The 23384-nt window shown below is 48.6% G+C and overlaps 1 protein-coding gene across 1 annotated transcript in view; it reads right to left on the bottom strand.

Annotated features, from left to right (window-relative positions):
- LOC119976256 (cytochrome P450 2K1-like) overlaps positions 1–23384 on the bottom strand; it is a 60352-nt gene that overhangs the window by 4118 nt on the left and 32850 nt on the right. The window contains exons 6-7 of the mRNA XM_038816620.1: positions 21431–21572; positions 4559–4746 (exon numbers count right to left, since the gene is read on the bottom strand). Of these exons, the coding sequence (XP_038672548.1) occupies positions 4559–4746; positions 21431–21572 (330 nt within the window). The remainder of the gene's footprint in view (positions 1–4558; positions 4747–21430; positions 21573–23384) is intronic.

Genomic DNA, 23384 nt, shown 5'->3' with positions numbered 1-23384 from the left:
AAAGAGCTGGTCATCGACTTCAGGAAGCAAAGTACTGTACACACCCCTGTCAGCATCATTGGGGCCGAGATGGAGATGGTTAGCAGTTTCAAATTCCCAGGGGTGCACATCACCAAAAATCTGTCCTGGTCCACTCACGTCAATGCTATCACCAAGAAAGCACAACAGCGCCTATACTTCCTCAGGAAACTAAGGAAGTTCGGCATGTCCTCAGTAACACTTACCAACTTTTACAGATGCACTATAGAAAGCATCCTATCGGGCTGCTTCGCAGCCTGGTATGGCAACTGCTCGGCCCAGGAACGCAAGGAACTTCAGAGGGTCGTGAATACCGCCCAGCCCATCACACAAACCTGCCTCCCATCCATGGACTCCATCTACACCTCCCGCAGCCTGGGGAAAGCAGGCAGCATAATCAAAGACCCCTCCCACCCGGCTTACTCACTTTTCCAACTTCTTCCATCTGGCAGGAGATACAGAAGTCTGAGAACACGCACGAACAGACTCAAAAACAGCTTCTTCCCTACTGTCACCAGACTCCTAAATGACCCTCTTATTTATTGACTGACCTCATTAACATTACACCCTGCATGCTTCATCCGATGCCAGTGCTTATGTCATTACATTGTATATCATGTGTAGCCCTATTATGTATTTTCTTGAATTGTGTTTAATTCCCTTTTCTTCCATGTACTGAATGATCTGTTGAACTGCTTGCAGAAAAATACTTTTCACTGTACCTCGGTACAAGTGACAATAAACAAATCCAATCCAACACCATCACGACCGATAATAGCCCTACCTTTGGCCAGGGATTTTAACGACATCGTGGCATGGACCTTAAGATCTGGGATAAAGCAAATAATATATTTATTTTGCATTTTGTAGATTTAGCAACCAGATTTAGTCAATCAACGATTGTACGAAGTAAAGAAAAGAGAGTAATTCTGGATCAAATCCTGGAAAAATGGATCGGGACAGGAATGGGTCCACCGGCAAAATTCCTTACGGACAATGGGGGAGAATTTACTAATGATGAGTTTAGGGATATGTGTGAAAACATGAATATCAAAGTTATGAACACTGCTGCAGAAAGCCCATTTAGTAATGGTGTCTGCGAAAGAAATCATGCTGTCATCGATGACATGCTTTGGAAAATTTTGGCAGATCGACCAAGCTGCAGGCTCAATTCAGCTTTAGCATGGGCGGTACATGCAAAGAATTCATTGCAGATGGTTGGGGGCTGTAGTCCTTAACAATTAGTGTTTGGTAGAAGTCCTAAAATTCCGTCCATTTTGGATGACCAGCCTCCAGCTTGGGAGGGAACTATAATTAGCTCTGGTTTTGCTGAACATTTAAATGCATTACATAGCAGTAGAAAAGCTTTTTTGGAAGCAGAAGTCACTGAAAGAATTTGCAGAGCTGTAAGACATAATGTACGGCCATCAGATGCTGTTTTTCAGCAAGGAGACATGGTATACTATAAGAGAGACAATTCTAATGAATGGAACGGCCCAGGCAAGATCATAGGCATAGATGGCAAAACGATTATTTTGCAACATGGTACAAACTGTTAGGGTCCATTCATCAAGGATAATGGGTACCGATTACAAATGTTCAAATTTAGACAGAGCAGACAGACATGATGAGGAACCAGAGTCATCTGGTACGCACGTGTTACAGAACTATGAGGACCAGTTAACTGATATAGACAGGGTTTCTGTCGAGGAACATGACACTTCTGATAAATTAGAACAGGCCATTTTTCGAAAGGGCAGCTGCCAAAAGTTGGTACAAAAGTGACATACTTGCCTGAAGGGTCTAGTCAATGGAAGGATGCAACTGTTATTAGTAGAGCATGGAAGGCCACTGGAAAGTATAAACATTGGTTGAATGTACAGTATTCAGGGTAGAGAGTTAAGACAATGGATTGGGAAAACAAAGTTCAAAAATGGAGGGCTCAGAAACGCAGTGCTAGTTCAGATAGTACATCGGATAGTGAACAGGTTCACAGGAAAAGGTCGAGAACTATTGAAAGGACATCCCACAACAGAAGGGAAAGAATAAGCAGTAGCAGTACAGAACGACATACCAGGCGGGAGAGGGGATGTAGTTTATCAAGATCTCGGAACATGAGTAAGACTACAAATACTAATAGGAGTAGAAGCCCACATGCACGTGAGATTTTGGTAGCTTCAAATAAATTAGATGAAAAAGTTATCAAAGATGCTAAACAGCAAGAATTGCATAGTTGGAGTGAATTTGGGGTATACACGGAAGTACCGGATAGGGGACAAAAAGCTCTATCCCACAGATGAATTTGCACGGAAAAGGTTCTTCCGGATGGAACATAGAAGGCAAAGGCCAGGCTTGTGGCAAGAGGATTTGAAGAAAACTTAGAAGATCAGGATTTAAGGGTAGATTCACCACCAGCAGGAAAGGATATTTTAAAGATTTTCTTGGCTCTATTAGCCACAAAGGCATGGGAATGCAAATCTATAGATATAAAAGCTGCCTTTTTGCAGGTGCATCAGCTCCAGAGAGACATTTTTCTCCGTCCTCCTAAAGAAGCAGCTAACACAGAAGGGGTATTCTGGAAGTTGAACAAATGTGTATATGGATTAAATGATGCATCTAGAGTGTGATACTTTTCGGTAAGGTCAGTTTTGTTAAAGTTAGGCTGTAGCCAGTTGAAAGCAGATCCTGCAATGTTTTACTGGCACTAAAATGGAAATCTTTCTGGCATCTTTATGATGGATGTCGGTGATTTTTTGTGGGGTGGGACTAGTGATTTTAAAGCTATTGTAATCTCTGGTTTGAGAAAAGAATTCAGGGTTGGAAGTCAGGCCTCCGGTGCATTTAAATATATTGGACTGGAAATCGGACAGACTAAGTTAGGGGCAACTTTACGTGAGCGATCTTATTTGGAAAGCATCAGCCCAATAGCAATTAGTCGTGGCCAGGTTTCACAAAAAGATGCAATGGTTTCAAAGATAGAAAAAGAGCAACTGCGAAGTTTAATTGGGCAACTGAACTGGTTAGGTAGACAGGCTAGACCAGACATGAGTTTTGATGTCTTAGAGTTGTGTACAAAAATGAATGATCCCAAAGTGGAAGACATAATAAGAGCAAATAAAGCGTTGGCCAAACTAAAAATGCAGGAGTGTGTTTTGAAGATCCCGGTTTTAGGTAATCTTAGGCACTTGAAACTCATAGTTTATAGTGATGCGTCCTGCGCAAATTTATGTGATGGGGTTTCAAGCACAGGAGGTTTTATAATTTTCCTTTTGGGGAACCATGGTAAATGTTGCCCGCTTGTGTGGGAAACAAAATAATGAGAGTGGTAAAAAGCACGTTGGCTGCTGAGACGATAAGCTTTGTAGAGGCGGTGGATATGGCCTTTTATATATATCTGAGATATTGGCAGACATTTTGGGATTAGGGGATTTGGGTAATATATCTATTGACTGTCACATTGACAATAAATCCCTGTGGGAAAATGTGCACTCTACAAAAAGTGCCAATGAAAAGAGGTTACGGATAGTCATCGCAAGTTTGAAACAGATGTTGGACAGGGGGGAAATAACAAAAATTAAATGGGTCGACAGTAGCAATCAACTGTCAGACTGTTTTATGAAAAGAGGGGCTAGTTCATGGAAACTTTTGGATATTGTTATTGAAGGGCACCTGTTTCTGTGACTTTTTATTTCTCTTCCACAAAAAAAACTGGGGAAAAAGGGGGGGAAATCATGTGTGTGTTTTTGAGTTTCTTGAAAAAAAAATTTCACTTAATTGTTTTTTTCCCCAAGGAAGTGGAGACTGTTAAGTAATGGGTTAAGAGACATTGAAATTAGTTGTCTCGTTTATGTTAAGTGTCCAATAATTGACATATGTAAAGGGGCTTCAGGTGACCTCTGTGTCTGGTGATGTGTAGAGTTTTGTGCAGTCTGTTGGAAGAAATAAAAGTGTGTTGGTGAAAAAGGAACAGAACTTTTGTCTCCTCATACCACAGCATCTAATACATCTAACAGTTAAATGTAACATAATTCCTAATAACCAAAATGAAAATGTCCAAGTTGCAGCACTTAAACATTAGTTTATTTTTATTCGTTCATGGGATCTGGACATCTCTGGCTGGGACATCATTTATTGCCCATCCCTAATAGCCTTTGAACTAAGTGGCTTTAGAGGCTATGACAGAGGGCATTTTTTAAACTGTCAACTCACATTGCTGTGAGTCTAGAGTCACATGTCGGCCAGACCGGGTAAGGACGGCAGATTTCCTTCCTTAAAAAGAAAATTAGTGAACCAGATGGGTTTTTACAACAATTGACAAATGGTCATCAGTAGACTTTTAATCCCTTAATGTTTTTTATTGAATTCAAATATCACCATCTGCCGTGGTGGGATTCGAACCCGGTCCCCAGGGCATGAGGCTGGGTCTCTGGATTATTAGTCCAGTGACAATTCCACTGTGTCACTACCTCCCCTGTTTTTATTTAGAAGGATATTCTGTAAATTGTAAAACTTACACCTCACTTGTCCAGTTAAAACCTACCTTTGGAATGAAATATCCTCTGAAGTGCACGTCCACAGTTGTTGAATGAGGAAGGTTCAAGGGGATAATGTTGGCAAACCTCTGGATTTCATGTATCACCGCGTCAGTGTAGGGCATGTGTTTCCTGTCCTCTATTCTGGGGCATCTTCCAGCTCCTATCACTTGATCAATTTCTCCCTGTACTTTCTCTGAAATAGAAAAAAAAGTTTGGAATGGAGAAACAGTACTGGGGAGGGATGGAGTAGAATTTCGCCCTGATCAGGAACACAAATACGAGAGCTGTCAATTCGGCTGTCCTGTCGCAGGAAAGGCAGGTGAGTCCTTCATAGCGGAGCTGAGCTGGAGAAATCGGGACTGCAGTCTGAGACGGTCAGTGGTATTTGTGCCTGTGTCTCTGAGTGGGAGAAATCGGGACTGCATTCTGAGAGGGTAAGTGGTACTTGTGCCTGTGTGTCTGAGCGGGAGAAATCGGGACTGCATTCTGAGAGGGTAGGTGGTATTTGTGTCTGTGTCTCTGAGCGGGAGAAATCGGGACTGCAGTCTGAGAGGGTAAGTGGTATTTGTGCGTTTTCACATTGTTTGGCGGGGGGGGGGGGTAAATCAAAGTGATGTCACAGTAAAATTGTGACCTGATTGGCTGGTAGGGAATCTGTGTTTTGAATTAATTAACTAGTGACTTAAATGTCACTCAGCGGGGTGCAATGCTCCAACTGCAAGATGTGGGAGATCCATGACACTTTCAGCGTTCTGATCGACTACATCAGCAACAATTGTAACCAATGGCAGCTCCTCACAGACCACGTGGTTTGGTTGGAGTAGCAGTTGGATGCACTTAGGTGCATGCAGGTGGGGGAAAGCATCATAGATAGGAGTTATAGAGACGTGGTCACACCCAAGGTGCAGGCAGACAGATGGGTGACTACTAGAAAGGGCAGGCAGACAGTGCAGGAATGGGCTGTGGCTGCCCCCCTCTCTAACAGGTATACCATTTTGGATACTGTTGGGGAAGATAACCTATCAGGGGCAAACAACAGCAGACTGAACAGTGGCACCACAAGTGGCTCTGTTGCTCAGCAGGGGAGAGCAAAGTGCAGGAGAGCGATAGTTATAGAGGACTCTATAATAAGGGGCACAGGTAGGTGCTTCTGTGCATGGTGTAGCCACCTGGGGTGGCCACTTCCTGATTCCAAAATGGAGGCCCGCAAAGAATGCAGGGAAAATCGGCCAGGCACAGGAAAACAGGCAGGTGCAAGGTTTCCTGTGTAATAAGACTTGCAGAACCCAGACAGAACCGAAACCAGTAGCCATCTACAGACTAATGAGCAATACCCAGAAACAATTAGAAACATTGAAGCAATCGGGTCCAAACCAGACACCCCGGTGCCAGCGGGAGCCAGGACAAAGGAAGGCCAACGGACACATAGGAACCGCCCAGCGATCAGGGAACAGCTCCAGTATTGGAGAAATCGATAGAACCGATTGGGATATGGTCCAATTAATTGGGACCAGGTTCAGGGTCCGCCCAGAAGGGCGCGAAACCCCTGGGGACTATAAAGTAGAGTCCCCAAGTTCAGTTCGCTCTCTTGGCAGCTCTCAAAGAACTCTTGACCATGACTCTCAACAAGGAGAGACCTGCCTAGCAGCTGCACCAACCAAGTAAGTCTCCAGTCAACGCACGCTTCGAGATAGGCGCTCCTAGCTACTATTCCATACCAGTTTGAAACCTGTAGTCTCAGAACCGGACAAAGGCCATTGTTCCTCTGACCTGGAGGGCCATTTGAAAGCTAAGTATAGGCCTTTAGTTATAGTGATAGTCTAGTAAGTAGAGTTTTATGCATGAGTAGTGATTGACTGTGTGTATAATAAATGTGTTTTGATTTGAAACTTACTAACTGGTGTATTGAGTTATTGATCAACACTTGGCTTTGAACCTTGTGGTGGTATCAGAAAGATACCTGCCGACTCTAGAGCAAAGGTTATTAAAATAGAACCATTAAGTAAAAGCACACTTAGCAACAATGGGAAAGTGACTCCAGGATGGTTTTTTTGCCTCCCTGGTGCCAGGATCAAGGATATCTCTGAACGAACACAGGACATCCTGAAGAGGGAGGCTGAACAGCCAGAGGTCGTAGTACACATAGGAACTAATGACAGAGGCAGGAAGAGTGATGGGGTCCTGCAGAAGGAGTTCAGGGAGTTAGGCAATAATCTAAAAAGGACCTCTCGGGTTGTAATCTCAGGATTACTCCCTGTGCCACGTGCCAGTGAGGCTAGAAATAGGAGGATACTGCAGCTAAATACGTGGTTGAACTGGTGGTGTAGGATGGAGGGTTTCAGATTTCTGGGATCTCTTCCAGGGCAGGTGTGACCTGTACAAGGAGGACGAGTTGCATCTAAACTGCTTGCACCAATATCCTGGCTGAGAGGTTTGCTCGAGTCACTCGGGAGGATTTAAACTCGTTTGACAGTGGGGTGGGAACCAGAGCGCTGGATTGGAACATTTAATAATGGAAGGGGAAATAGAGAATAAAAAATAAGAGAATAACATCACTCTGTCTGCTCAAACGCAATGGTTTGAAGAGTATTTGTTTCAACACCAGAAGTATAGCGCTAAGGCAGATGAATTTAGAGCACTTATCAGTACTTGGAATTATGCGACGGGATTCTCCGACTCCCCGCCGGGTTGGAGACTTGCCAGGGGGCAGCGTGAATCCCGCCCTCACCGGCTGCCAAATTCTCCAGCGCCAGGGATTTGGCAGGGAGGGAATCGCGCCGCGCCGCTGGCAGTGGCCTCCCCGGCGATTCTCCGTCCCGTGATGGGCCGAGTGGCCGCCCGTTTTCGACCGGTCCCGCCGGCATAAATTAGAGTAGGTACTTACCGGCGGGCCTGGCAGCGCAGGTGGCCTCCGGAGTCCACGGTAGGGGGAGGGGGTGGGGGTGGGGGAACGAGGGGGGATCTGGCCCCGGATGATGCCCCCGCGGTGGCGTGGCCCGCGATTGGGGCCCACCAATCCGTGGGCGGGCCTGTGCCGTGGGGGCACTCTATTCCTCCGCGTCGGTCGCTGTAACAGTCCGCGATGGCCGACGCGGAGAAGATTCCCCCCCTGTGCATGTGCTGGGATGACGCCAGCACACGCTGGCGCTCCCGTGCATGCGCCAACTAGCGCCGGCCGGCGGAGACCCTTCGCCACCGGTCAGCGTGACACCTTCCCCGCCGGCCGGTGTGGCGCAAACCACTCTGGGACCTACCTAGTCCCTGAAGGTGTGAACGCCAGAGTGGTTCACGCCACTCCTTGGTGCCGGGACCCACCGCCTCGCACGGGTAACGGAGAATCCTGCCCACGATGTTATGGCTATCACAGAAACATTGTTAAAGGGCGGGCAGGATTTGCAGCTGAATGTTGGAGGATATAGATGCTTCAGGAGAGATAGAGGGGGATGTAAAAGCGGTGGGGGAGAATCGTTACTTGTTGAGGAGAATATTATAGCTGTACTGCGGGAGGACACCTTGGAGGGCTCATACAATAAGGCAATCTGGGTAAAGCGCAGGAACAGGAAGGGGGCAATCAGAATGTTGGGCGTTTATTACAGACCCCCAACTGCCAGCGAGAGATAGAGGAGCAGATAGAGAGATATTGGATAGGTACAAATGTAACAGAGGTGTTATGGTAGGGGATTTTAATTCCCCCTATGTTGACTGGGACTCACTTAGTGCTGGGGGCTTGGATAGGGCAGAATTTGTAAGGCGTATCCAGGAAGCCTTCTTGATGCAATATGTAGATAGTCCAACTAGGGAAGGGGCAGTACTGGGTCTGGTATTGGGGAATAAGCCTGGATCTGTGGTTGAGGTTTCAGATGGGGAACATTTTGGGAGTAGTGACCACAATTCCATACATTTTCAGGAACTTTTGGACAGGGATGAAGGTAACCCTGGCGTTAAGGTGCAAATGCAGGGAATGGCAAACTATGATAACATGAGACATGAATCGAAGAATTTGGATTGGGTGCGGCTGTTGGAGGGCATGTGGAAGTCTTTCAAGTGACAGTTGATTACGATTCAGGAAAGTCACATTCCTGAGAGAACGAAGGATAAGTACAGGAAGTTTAGGGAGCCTTGGATTATGAGGGATATTGTGAACTCGTCAAAAAGAAAAAGGAGGCTGTTGTACGGTCTAGAAGGTTGGGGACCCTTGAGGAGTATGAAGAAAGTAGGAAGCTACTGAAGCTGGAAATTAGAGGGCTGGGAGGGGTCATGAAAAGTCCTTGGCAAGTAGGATTAAGGTGAATACCAAAGCTTTAAATTCATATGTAAAAACAAGAGGGTGGCCAGAGAAAGGATTGGACCACTTAAGGACAGTGGGGGGAATCTATGTGTTGAGTCAGAGGAAATGGGTGAGGTACTAAATGAGTACTGTGCATCAGTGTTCACCAAAGAAAATGACTTTGTGGAAGATGATTCTTGGTTAGGATGTGTGGACAGTCTGGATCATGTCAACATTGAAAAGGAGGTGCTGGGTCTTTTAAAAGATATTAAGGTAGATAAGTCTCCTGGGCCAGATGGGATTTACCCCAGAATAAGCAGGGAAGCAAGGGAGGAAATTGCTGGGGCCTTAACTAACATATTTGTAACTTCATTGCCTGCAGGTGAGATCCCAGAGGACTGGAGAATAGCTAATGTGGTACCACTGTTTAAGAAATGTAGCAGGGATAATCCTGGAAACTATAGGCCGGTGAGCCTCACATTGGTAGTAGGTAAATTATTGGAGAGAATTCTCAGGGACAGGATTTACAACCATTTGGAAACAAATGGACTCAGAAGCGATAGACAGCATGGTTTTGTGAAGGGGAGGTCATTACTCACTAACTTGAACAAGTTTACTGAGGAGGTGACAAAGATGATTGATGAGGGGAGGGTGGTAGATGTTGTTTACATGGACTTCAGTAAAGCCTTTGACAACGTGCCTCATGGCAGACTGGTACAAAAGGTGGAGTCACACAGGATCAGAGGTGAGGTGGTAAGATGGATATAGAACTGGCTCGGTCACAGAAGGCAAAGGTGTAGCCACCTAAGATGGACCCTGGGCTACAAAATGGAGAACTGCTAAGGCTGCAGGGAAAAACAGTCTTAGCAAGGACAAACAGTTTGCGAAGACTAATTAGCATTCTGCACGTACAGAAACCAGTTTGTGGCCAGGTGCAGAGTGTCAGCCAAAGGTGTAAATGGCAACAAGATCTACATAGTAATGAGGTGATCCAGATCCAGACCCCACACAATAGAAACATTTAAGTATGAATGGATACTTTTGAGTAGACGCCCAGACAGAACGGCACCATAGTATCCAACACAAAGAACCATAGGTACCGCCCCACCCATCGAGAAGCGACCCTCAGATTGGGGGGTTTGGAAGATATCGATTGGGAAAAGGCCCAATCAATACATGGCAGGTAAAAGACCGCCCCGAAGGGGCACGGACTTTGGGGGACCTATAAAAGTAGACCCCGCACATGGTTCGGTCTGTTTTTGGCTCCGGCTCTCTGCTGTTTTCATCGCTCTGTCTTCGCTTTGCTGATACATCGCATCCTGACTCCAGTTCCATCACCAGCCGTTGAGCCATCAGCCATCGAACTGTAAGTGCCACTACGACGATCGCTACGTGATCCAGACTTTGCTAGACCCTGACAACTTTAAATACCTGAGAGTTGCAGACCAAGAACGGGACGAAGGCCTTGTTCCCTGACCTTGCCTGTTCCTGTCTAGATAAGTATTTTAGTTGTTTAGTATTAGAAGTAAGTTAGTCTCTTTAGCGTATGCATGTGTATTTATTATATTTGTCATAATAACTATCAATCGTTTGGACTTACTAATCGGTGTACAGATTTATTACTTTGAACCTGACCTTGATATACTTGTGAGGTGTCTAAATACGGCACCTGGCGACTCCTGAGCATAATTACATACACAGAGCCATAGCAGTGTTAAGCACACGGCCTTTAAACGGAGGCGTGTTAATAAACTCCAGTAAAACGAGCAACAATGGGCAGCAGTAGAAGGGTGTTTTTCTGAATGGGTTGTGACTTGTGGTGTTCCACACGGATCTGTGCTTTGGCCTCTGTTGTTTGTACTGTACATAAACGTTTTGGAAGAAAATGTAGCCGGTCTGATTAGTAAGTTTGCGGATGACACCAAGGTTGGTGGAGTGGCAGATAAGTGTTGAGGAATGTCAGAAGACACAGTAGGACATAGATAGGTTGGAGACTTGGGCAAACAAATGGCAAATGGAGTTTAATCTGGACAAATGTGAGGTAATGCATTTTGGTAGGTCTAATATAGAGGGGAAATATAACGTAAATGACAAAACTCTTAGGAATATAGAAAGTCAGAGAGATCTGGGCGTGCAGGTCTACAGATCTTTGAGGGTGGCATCACAAGTGGACAAGATAGTCAAGAAGGCATACAAAATGCTTGCCTTCATTGGACGGGGCATCGAGTATAAAAACTGGCAAGTAATGCAACAGTTGTATGGCCTTGGTAAGGCCGCACTTGGAATATTGCGCACAATTCTGGTTGCAATACTACCAGAAGAATATGGAGGCTTTGGAGAGGGTGCAGTGGTCTGGAGGGTATTAGCTATGTGGAGATGCCGAATAGACTCGGACTGCTTTCATTAGAAAGACGAAGGTTGACGGTGACCTGATAGAAATCTACAAGATTTTGAGAGGCATGGATAGAGTGGATGGGCAGGCACTCTTTACCAGGGTGGAGGGGTCAGTCACCAGGGGGCATAGGTTTAAGGTCCACGGGGCAATGTTTAGAGGAGATGTGCGAGGCAGGTTTTTTTACGCAGAGGGTGCTGAGTGCCTGGAACGCGTTGCCTGGAGGTTGTGGAAGCAGATAAATTTGCAGCGTTCAAAAGGCATCTTGACAAACACATGGATCAGATGGGTGTAGAGGGATACGGCACAAGGAAGTGCTGAGGGTCTTGGCAAAGATTGGAGAGCCGAAGGGCCTGTTCCTGTGCTGTATTGTTCTTTGTTCTTTTGTTATGTTTCCTGTTCAATATTCAGCTTCCACGTACTTCAAAAGACCCAACAACCAATCATGCACAACAAACGACTGATGTAGCTTTGCCCATGGAGCACTAAATATTTTTTTTAATTAGAAATTTAGAGTACCCAATTATTTTTTTTCCAATTAAGAGGCAATTTAGTGTGGCCAATCCACTTAACTTGCCCATCTTTGTGCTGTGGGGTGAAATCCATGCAGACACGGGGAGAATGTGCAAACTCCGTGCAGACAGTGACCCGGGGTCGGGATCGAACCCGGGTCCTCAGCGCCGTAGGCATCAGTACTAACCACTGCCCCACCGTGCTGGAGAGCACCTCTAAAATAATGCAGTGCGACCATCTTTAAATAATCACTAAAATACCCCCAGACCCTGCAGTGCCCTCGGTGGCCTTTGAACTATTTTGAGTCTGTGAGAAGACAATGTGTCCTTTGTGGTGAATGTATAATATAAATTCACACTGTGGATCACTGTGTCCCTGTGGGCTCCATCTGTGAGCCGTTGCGCGGCTCTGCCCACAGTAGGAGATGAGGAGCATATACAGGGCTCCACCCTTGGCTCTATCCATGGCTCCGCCCATGGCTCCTCCCATAACCAGAAGTATAAAGTGCTGCGGTCTTGCGAGCCTGTCTTCAGTTCAGCTAGTCGCAGGCAGGCTCAGTTGTAAGTCGATTAAAGCCACAGTTTACTTCTACTCGTGTCCTTGAGTAAATTGATGGTCGCATCAATTTAATCGACTTAAAAAAACTACCATTGAATCAGCCCTCAAACCTGATCGACTAGAACTCGGTCCACAGGCCGCGGAAGCGAAGGAAATATTTCTGCATTGGCTTCGGTGCTTCAAGGCCTACCTGGCTGCGTCGACTACCTCCGCTGCTACTGAAGAACAGAAACTCAGTCTTCTACACGCATGGGTGAGCCATCGCATTTCAACTCAACTTGATAGTACCGACTCGTACACCGAGGCCCTCGCAATACTCGACCGCCTGTACATGCGGCCCGTAAATGAAGTTTACACGCGGCATATTTTCACTACCCGCCGCCAGCGCCCTGCAGAGTCGCTAGAAGACTACCTGCGTGACCTAAAAGCTCTAGCACGGGAATGTAACTTCAAGGCTGTGACAGCCTCCCAGCACATGGAACTCGCCGTCCGAGATGTGTATGTTGCAGGGGTACGGTCCATTTATGTGCGCTAGCGTCTCCTCGAAAAAGGGGCCCAGAACCTGGAGGACACAGTAACACTAGCGACTTTGTTAGAGGTCGCTTTTCAAAGCTTAAACTCGTTCCCAGCCGACCACGCGACCCCATCGTGGACCCCCGACCAGAGACTACCCCAGGCCTGCGCTGCACGGCCACCCGCCCACCACGGAGGGCTATCGTGCCACTTTGGCAACCAGCCCCATCACCCACGGCAGCACTGCCCGGCCCGTAACGCGACCTGCAGCAGCTGCGGGCGGAAAGGACACTTTGCGAAGGTATGCCTGGCTAAAACCAAAACCTCAAACTTGAACGCTACCCAGAACAATCGCCCCTCCAACTCACAGGCCCGCAGGCCCCGCAATGTAGCAGCGTGTCTGACGACTCCACTTCCGCACGACATGTGCGACTCATGGCGGCCGCCATCTTGGGCGTCATCTTCCTCGCCGCCCGCCACGTGCGATCAACAGGGCCGCCATCTTGGCCATCACCCGATAAAACGCCACCGACGACCCGCAGCTCAGCGCAGTCACTTTGGACCAGTCGCGGCCAAAGCACCTCAGAAGCTCCATGATGTCCGTTCAAGTCAATGGATGCAAGGCACCGTGCCTCTTCGACTCCGGGAGCACCGAGAGCTTCGTTCACCCAGACCTGGTAAGACGCTGCTCGCTCCCGATATTTCCAGCATGGCAAACTATCTCCCTCGCCTCGGGGTCGCACTCTGTCCAAATATAAGGGTGCACGATGGCAACACTAATGATACAGGGCGCCAACTACTCCAACTTCCAATTGTATGCACTCCCAGACCTCTGCGCCCCTCTCCTACTCGGGCTCAATTTCCAGTGTAACCTCAGGAGCCTAACATTCAGCTTCGGCGGACCCCTGCCCCCTCTCACTATATGCAGTTTAGCAACTCTAAAAATCGATCCCCCTCCACTCTTCGCTAACCTCACCACTAACTGCAAACCCGTGGCCACTCGCAGCAGGAGGTATAGCCTGCAGGACAGGGTATTTATTAGAGCCGAAGTTCAGCGGCTCTTACGTGAGGGAGTCATAGAGGCCAGTAATAGCCCCTGGAGAGCTCGGGTGGTGGTCGTCAAGAGCGGGGAAAAGTTCCGGATGGTGGTTGATTCCAGCCAGACCATTAACCGGTTCACGCACCTCGATGAATACCTCCTCCCCCGGTTTGCAGACATGGTCAATCAGATCGCCCAGTACCGCATCTTCTCCACGGTGGATGTGAAGTTTGCACATCACCAGCTCCCAATCTGCCCGGAGGACCGCCACTGCACGGCGTTCGAGGCAGACGACCGCCTCTTCCATTTCCTCCGGGTCCCCTTTGGCGTCACAAATGGGGTTTCGGTGTTCCAATGAGCAATGGACTGAATGGTGGACCAGTACAGGCTGCGGGCAACGTTTCTGAACCTGGATAACGTCACCATCTGCGGCCACGACCAGCAGGACCACGATGCCAACCTCCACTAATTTCTCCAAACCACCCAAAAACTCAACCTCACATACGATAAGGAAAAATGCGTTTTCCGCACAACTAGACTAGCCATCCTTGCCTACGTCGTGGAAAACGGGGTACTAGGGCCTGACCCTGACTGTATGCGCCACCTCTTACAACTCCTTCTCCCTCACTGTTCCAGGGCCCTCAAGAGGTGCCTTGGATTTGTCTCCTACTACGCCCAGTGGGTCCCCCAATATGCGGACAAAGCCCGCCCACTATTTAAGGCCACACTCTTCCTGCTGTCAGCCGAGGCCCGCCAGGCCTTCAACTGCATTAAGGAGGACATCGCCAAAGCCGCCATGCGGGCGGTGGATGAATCCGTTCCCTTTCAAGTAGTGAGCGACGCCTCAGAGATCGCTCTCGCTGCCACTCTGAACCAGGCAGGGAGACCAGTAGCGTTCTTCTCCCGAACCCTCTCTGCTTCGGAACTTCGACACTCCTCAGTCAAAAAGGAAGCTCAAGCCATTGTGGAAGCCGTATGGCACTGGAGGCACTACCTCGCAGGTAGGAGGTTCACCCTCATCACCGACCAGAGATCGGTTGCCTTTATGTTCGATAACTCGCAGCGGGACAAAATAAAAAATGACAAAACCTTGAGGTGGAGGATCGAACTCTCCACCTATAATTATGATATCATATACCGTCCTGGGAAGCTCAACGAGCCCCCAGATGCCCTGTCCTGCGGCACATGCGCCAGCGCGCAAGACAACCGATTACAGGCTATCCACAATGACCTCTGCCACCTGGGGGTCACCTGGCTCGCCCACTACATCAAGGCCCGCAATCTGCCCTTCTCCACCGAGGAGGTTAAAGCTGTCACCAAGAATTGCCCGATATGCGCGGAGTGTAAACCACACTTCTATAGACCAGACAAGGCCTACCTGGTAAAGGCATCCCGGCCCTTTGAACGACTGAGTATCGATTTCAAAGGGGCCCTTCCCTCGACCAACCGTAATGTGTACTCCCTTAACATCATAGATGAATTCTCTCGCTTCCCGTTTGCCATCCCGTGCCCCGATATGACCTCCCATACAGTCATCAGAGCCCTGCACAGTGTCTTCACCATGTTCGGTTTCCCTAACTATGTCCACAGCGACAGAGTTTTGTCCTTCATGAGCGACGAGCTGCGTCAGTACCTGCTCGATAAGGGCATCGCCTCGAGCAAGACTACCAGCTATAACCCCAGGGGGAATGGGCAGGTGGAGAGGGAGAACGCGACGGTCTGGAAGACCGTCCTACTGACCTGACGGTCCAGGAATCTCCTGACCTCCCACTGGCAGGAGGTCCTCCCCGATGCGCTCCATGCAATTAGGTCCCCCCTGTGTATGGCCACTAATCAGACTCCTCACGAGCGACTATTTGTTTTCCCTAGGGGCACTACCACGGGGGCCTCGCTTCCATCCTGCTTGAGGACACCGGGCCCTGTTCTCCTTCGGAAGCACTTCCGGACACATAAAACAGGCCCGCTGGTAGAGAGGGTCCTCCTTCTACATTCAAACCCCCACTACGCATTTATCGAGCACCCCGACGGCCAGCAGGACACCGTTTCCCTCCGTGACCTGGCATCTGCAGGATCTACCACCACTACTACCACTACCGCCGAGGTACCCCTCACATCACACCCCACCCGACCCCCCCACGCCCTGCGCCCCTGCGCCTACAGGTTTCCTGCGCCCCCTTTCACTCATCACACTGGTCAGGAACGAAGCTCGGAATGAACCACCCCCGGAGTCCACCCTCGGATTCACACTGGATTCGGATTCATCAGCACACAGCCATCCGAATCAGCTGCAACTCCGGTGCTCCGCCGGTCCCAGCGAACAATTCGAACACCGGACCGACTCAACTTATAGACCCGTCACCCCCGCCAGACTTGATTTTTTTTAACAGGGGGCGAATGTGGTGAATGTATAATATAAATTCACACTGTGTATCACTGTGTCCCTGTGGGCTCCATCTGTGAGCCGTTGCACAGCTCTGCTCACAGGGGGAGATGAGGAGCATGTACAGGTCTCCACCCTTGGCTCTGCCCATGGCTCCGCCCATGGCTCCTCCCGCAATCGGAAGTATTAAGTGCTGCGGTCTTGCGAGCCTGCCTTCAGTTCAGCTAGTCGCAGGCAGGCTCAGTTGTAAGTCGATTAAAGCCACAGTTTACTTCTACTCGTGTACTTGAGTGAATTGATGGTCGCATCATCCTTCAATTAATTTTGTACTAAAGAGCTGGTTAATTAAATTAAGGCTCATTGGATAGAAGGATCAGTGCCCAATTGGATTATTAAAAATTGGCTCAAGATAGGAGACAGTGAGTTGTGTTCAAGAAAAACAAAATACTGCGGATTTTGGAAATCTGAAATAAGCTCAGAAAAAACTGGAAAAACTCAGCAATTCTGGCAGTGTCAGCGGAGAGGGAAACTGAGGGGTAAATATTGCGATCTCGCCCACCACGGGAATCGTCGTGGGAAGGACGGACAATTTAACAGACTGTTAAAAGATCGCAAAGCGAAGGGTGGAGGGGATTGCCTCCTCATCAACTCCTCCTGGTGCTTGGATGTGGCGACCCTGGCGACCTACTGCTCCCCAGACCTGGAACATCTGACCGTGAAGTGCAGCCCATACCATCTTCCACGTGAGTTCACTTCAGCCATTATCACAGCGGTCTACATTCCACCCCAGGCAGAAGTGAGGAAGGCGCTGGATGAACTGTAACACAGTCATAAACAACTATGAAACAGAACACATTGTGGCCGGAGACTTCAACAAGGCCAACCTCAAGAGCGTACTGCCAAAATTCCAGCAGCACATCTCCTGCCCTACCAGGGGCGACAACACTCTTGACCACTGCTACTCAAAAATCAAGGGCGCCTACTGTTCCATCGCCCGACCGCACTTTGGGAAATCAGACCATAAGACTGTGCTCCTTCTCCCGGCTTACAAGCAGAAACTCAAGCGGGAGAATCCAGCTAAGAAGATTGTGCAGTGCTGGTCTGAGGAGACAGAAGAGCTCTTACATGACTGCCTGGAGACAGTGGACAGGTCCATATTTAAGAACTCAGCGACCAACTTAAATGAGTATGCCACCACCGTCACAGACTTCATCAGCAAATGTGTGGACGACTGCGTGCCAAATAAAGCAGTACGTGCTTTCCCCAACCGGAAACCATGGCTCAACTGCGAGATTGACTCCCTACTGAAGGACAGATCTGAGGCGTTCAAGGCAGACAACCCTGTCCTATACAAGAAATCCAGGTACGACCTCCGCAAAGCCATCCGAGATGCCAAGAGAGAATATCAAACTGAGCTAGAGTCACAGACAGACTCTCGGCGGTTGTGGAAGGATTAAACAACATAACGGGCTACAAAGCGAAGCCGAGCAGTATCTCTGGCAGCAGCGCACCCCTCCCCAATGAACTTAATGCATTCTATGCTCGGTTCGAGCAGGTAACCAACAATCCGCTGTCGAGTGCCCCAGCCGCCCATAATTCACCCATACCCACCATCACAGCTTCCAACGTCATATCGGCCTTCCTGAAAGTGAACCCGTGGAAGGCGATGGGCCCGGACGGGATCCCTGGTCGTGCACTCAGAGCCTGCGCAGACCAGCTAGCAGAGGTATTCACAGACATCTTTAACCTGTCCCTACTCCACTCCGAGGTCCCCACATGCTTCAAGAAGACCACCATCATACCGGTACCAAAGAAGAGCCAGGCCTCAATGACTACCGCCCGGGGGCCCTGACGTCAATTGTAATGAAGTGCTTCGAGAGGCTGATCATGAAGCGCATCACCTCCATACTCCCTGAACGCCTTGACCCACTTCAATTTGCATACCGTCGCAACCGTTCCACATCAGACGCCATTTCCCTACACTCATCCCTAGAGCATCTCGAAAACAAGGACTCCTACATCAGACTCCTATTTATTGACTACAGCTCCGCCTTCAACATAATAATCCCAGCCAAGCTCATATCAAAGCTCCAAAACCTAGGACTTGGCTCCACTCTGCAACTGGATTTTTGAATTTCTGACCAACAGACCACAATCAGTAAGAATGAACACCAACACCTCCTCCACAATAGTCCTCAATACCGGTACCCCGCAAGGCTGCGTACTTAGCCCCCTAAATGCCCTGTACAAACACGAGTGCGTGGCAAAACTTGGTTCCAACTCCATCTACAAGTTTGCTGACGATACGACCATAGTGGGCCGGATCTCAAATAACGATGAGTCAGAATGCAGGAGGGAGATGGAGAACCTGGTGGAGTGGTGTAACAACAACAATCTCTCCCTCAATGCCAGCAAAACTAAAGAGCTGGTCATTGACCTCAGGAAGCAAATTACTGTACACACCCCTGTCAGCATCAACGGGGCTGAGGTGGAGATGGTTAGCAGTTTCAAATTCATAGGGGTGCACATCACCAAAAATCTGTCCTGGTCCACTCACGTCAACGCTGCCACCAAGAAAGCACAACAGCGCCTATACTTCCTCAGGAAACTAAGGAAATTCGGCATGTCCACATTAACCCTGACCAACTTTTACAGATGCACCATAGAAAGCATCCTATCGGGCTGCATCACAGCCTGGTATGGCAACTGCTCGGCCCAGGACCGCAAGGAACTTCAGAGAGTCGTGAATACTGCCCAGTCCATCACACAAACCTGCCTCCTATCCATTGACTCCATCTCCACCTCTCGCTGCCTGGGGACCCCTCCCATCCGGTTTACTCACTCTTCCAACTTCTTCCATCGGGCAGGAGATAGAGAAGTCTGAGAACACGCACAAACAGACTCAAAAACAACTTCTTCCCCACTGTCACCGGACTCCTAAATGACCCTCTATTTATTGACTGACCTCATTAACACTGTATGCTTCATCCAATGCCAGTGCTTATGTAGTTACATTGTATATCTTGTGTTGCCCTATTATGTATTTTCTTGTATTTTCTTGAATTTTGTTTAATTCCCTTTTCTTCCCATGTACTGTTGAGCTGCTTACAGAAAAATACTTTTCACTGTACCTCGGTACACGTAACAATAAACAAATCCAATCCAATCCAATCCAATCTGATGAGCAAGGATGGAAATTTTCGGTCCCCAGACGGACGGGACTGGAAAAGACGGGACGGGACCCAACGACCACCCCCCCCTAACCTTTACTTTTTAGGACACTACAGGCAATTTAGCATAGCCAATCCACCTAACCCGCACATCTTTGGACTGTGGGAGGAAACCGGAGCACCCGGAGGAAACCCACGCACACACGGGGAGGACGTGCAGATTCCGTACAGACAGTGACACAGCCGGGAATAGAACCTGGGACCCTGGAGCTGTGAAGCATTTATGCTAACCACCATGCTACCGTGTTGCCCACAACACGGTTAAAGAGAGGTAGAAATGTGATGGATTTTAAAATGTTCTCTCATGCCCACATGTTTGTCCTTGGCCTTCTACAATGTTCCAGTGAAGCCCAATGCAAACTGGAGAAACAACACCTTAGGCTAAAGAAACTTGGCATGTCTGCATCGACTCTCACAAACGTCTACAGATGTGCGATAGAGAGCATCCCATCCGGCTGCATCACAGCCGGGTATGGCAACTGCTTGGTCCAAGATCGCAAGAAACTGCAGAGTGTAGTGAACTCAGCCCAATGCATCACACAATCTTGCGACCCCCACATTGATTCTGTATACACATCCCGCTGCCTCAGGAAGGCTGACAGCATTATCAGAGACCCCTCCCACCCAGGCATTGCCTTCATCCAGACCCTTCCATCAGGTAGAAGGTACAGAAGTCTGAAATCCCGCACATACAGCCACAGGTACAGCTTCTTCCCCACAGCTACTAGACTCCTCAACGACTCCCCCTCGGACTGATCTGTTCCCTGTAAGAACACTATTCACGACGCTCTATGCTGCTCTTGCTCATGTATTTGCTTTGCTTTGTTTGCCCCCTTTTTCCGCACTGTTACCAATCACTGTCCCATCTATCAATGTTCTCTGTTAATTATTCTTGTGTCTATTATGTACATACTGTGTACGTTCCCTCTGCCGCAGAAAAATACTTTTCACTGTACTTCGATACATGTGACAATAAATCAAATCAGATCAAATCAAATCATGATTCTCCCAAAATTCCTCTATGTCCGGTTTAGGGAGCGTTTGGCGGAGTGTTTCTCAGCGGCTGCAGCATCGAGAAACATCTTGCGATTCACCGGCTCTTTGTCATTGCTTTTTAAATTTTAGAGTATCCAATTATTTTTTTCCAATTAAAGGGCAATTTAGCGTGGCCAATCCAACTACCCTGCAGACATGGGGAGAATGTGCAAACTCCACACGGACAGTGACCCAGGGCTGGGATTTGAACCCGGGTCCTCAGCGCCACAGTCCCAGTGCTAACCACTGCGCCACATGCCGCCATTTCTTTTGGCCTTGGGGAGATTGTCGCCGCCGAGGCTGCACTTTGAGTAACTTCTTGCTGGCGATCTTTAGCTCACCAGCAGGGCAGGCTCCTCGCAGATCGGGGCGGCGTTTTGGAATGCTGCCCTGATATTTTCCTCTGCCCCACCCTCCTTTTCAGGCCCCCCTCACCCAACGACAACCAGGCATCCTGGCACTGCCAACCTGGTGCCATGGCAGTGCCCTGCCAGTGCCACCCAGGCACGCTGACAGTGCAATGGAGGCACTGACAGGGTGTCAGACTGGCAGTGCCAAAGTTCCCAGGTGCCATAGGGAGTTCCAGGGTACCAGCCTGCCCTGTTCGCGATCACCTGGGGCTCTCCACTGACCTGGGAGATCACTCCAGGTGCTGTTACACCTGGACCATTTTTGTATCATCTGTAAATTTGGGTACAGTACACCGTGTTCCTTCCTCCAAATCATTCATATATAATGTGAACAGCTGCGATCCGAGCACTGATCCCTGTGGCACTCCACTGGTTGTTGCCAGGCAACCTGAGAAAGACGCCCCTTATCAATAGTCATTGCATCCTGTTAGTCTGCCTCAGAGATCATGTGTACAAAAGGCCTCATTAGGAAACGTTTCCTGATTTCTCATCAGACAACACCACAACAAAGCAACAGGAGAGAAGTTAATGATTTCTCACTCTGGATTTCTGGATATTTCATCATTAGGAGAAGTCCCCAGCAGACGGTCGTGGAGGTGGTTTCTGTGCCGCCAGCAAACAGGTCAATGATAGTAGCCAGCATATCCCTCTTCTCAAATTCCGAATCTTGGCCTCTTGATTCCTTCAGGACAAAGGGAATAAAGGAGAATGTACTGCATTCATCAGGAAAATGTCTGGGCACATACCAACTGCAAGACCAACCTGTGTAACCGAGAGCTGTGGCCCTCTCACCTCATAAGTAAAAGTCGCACTTTGCAAACTTGAGCAAATAATCTGGGCTGACATTTCTGCCGTTCTGAGGGAGTGCTGCACCGTCAGGTGCTCAAATCAGGTCAGGTGGATGCAGAAAGATCACATGGAACCAGTTGAGTAAATGCAGTGGAGCTCTTCATACTGTGCCAGCCGATATTTCAATGGAAATAATGATCTACTCACCATCACTGTTTCTGTGGGGCCTTACTGTGTAAAAATTCACTCCCCTCACTTCCCTGTATCACAGCAATGAGCAAACTTCGCAAATAGTTCATTGACTGTCAAATGCGTTGGATGTCTTGGGGGTCATGAAAGGTGTCGTATTAATGGCTCAGACTCGTGTTTAGGAGACATCATTTTAATTTTGACGAATTTGTGAAAGTCAGAAATGTAGTAAGCAATGAGGAGGTTAGTAACAGACGTACGGAGGTGATAGGCAGATTGGTAAAGTGGAGGAACATGTATGAAATTTAACGCAGAGGACAGTGAAGTGATACAATTTGGGAAGTAGGAGAGTCAACAGGAAGTAAATGGGATCAATATTAAAATTACAGCATGTGGGCCAAGGTCACACATTGGGTGGTTCCTGCTCGAAACTCTGGGTTTTGGATTTTAATGCAGGTTTAAGGGACAGTTTTTGAACACGCTGGTGCAGGAAGGCATAAGGAAATTGGGGGATGCCGAATACCCAGAGGAAAGCCACTGAAAGAAGGGGCGAGCGAAAGTTTGCCATCGAGTGAACGGTTAAATGCAGCAGGAGGAAAGATGGCAGAGGCTGGATTGCTGGGTGGATTGCTCCCCTCACCGTGGAAACTCTGACCGAGCTGATGGGGGAAGAATTCGAGAGGCTGGTCACTAAGTACATGGAGGAGCTGCGAAAGGAGATGATGGCTGCGATGAAGGAGTGGGTCCTCGAGCTGATTGCCCCGGTAAAGGCATCAATGTTGAAGACATCGGCCGAGGTACGGGAACAAGGAGAGAACTTGAAGGGGGTGGAGGAACCTCTGTCGCAGCACAGTGACCAGTTCACCTCGATGGGTGAGGAGCTGTGGAGGGTGACGGTGGCTATCAAAGGGCTCAGAACCAAGATGGAAGATCTTGAGAATAGGTTGAGGAGGCAGAACTTAGGAATAGTGGACCTGCCCAAGGGGGTGGAGGGTTGAAGGCCAACTGAGTACTTCGCAAAGATATTGGCAGAGCTGTTGAGGGAGGGGGAAGAACCCTCCCGATATGAGCAGGAAAGAGCACACCGGTCGCTCAGGCCTAAGCCTAAAGCAAACGAGTCACCAAGGGCAGTTATAATCTGCTATCATAAGTTTCATGTCAAGGAGAAAGTCCTGAGTTGGCTGAAGCAAAGGAGCGAGGTGAAGTGTTAAGGCCTTGGTATTCGGATGTACCAAGCCTTGACGGTCCAGCTGGCGAGAAGGCAGGCGGCCTTCGGATGGGTGAAGGTGGCACTCTACAGTAAAGGCATGAGATTTGGTATGGTCTACCTGGCGAAACTGAGGGTGGCATACAATTTGAGGGACTTCTACTTAGAGAAGGTGGAGGCCGATGTTGTAGCGGTATTGGTGGGCAAGAGTTTCATATGGCGAAGGTGGTTGTGGATCGGGGTTCAGGTACGTGATAGTGACGGGGGGGGGCCTAGAGGGAAGGTCGGTGGCACTGGTGAGGGTATATG

Source organism: Scyliorhinus canicula, chromosome 13 (assembly GCF_902713615.1).
Source record: "Scyliorhinus canicula chromosome 13, sScyCan1.1, whole genome shotgun sequence".
Lineage (NCBI taxonomy): Eukaryota > Metazoa > Chordata > Chondrichthyes > Carcharhiniformes > Scyliorhinidae > Scyliorhinus > Scyliorhinus canicula.
Note: the sequence above shows the minus strand (reverse complement) of the source record. Positions and strands in the feature narration are given on the sequence as shown.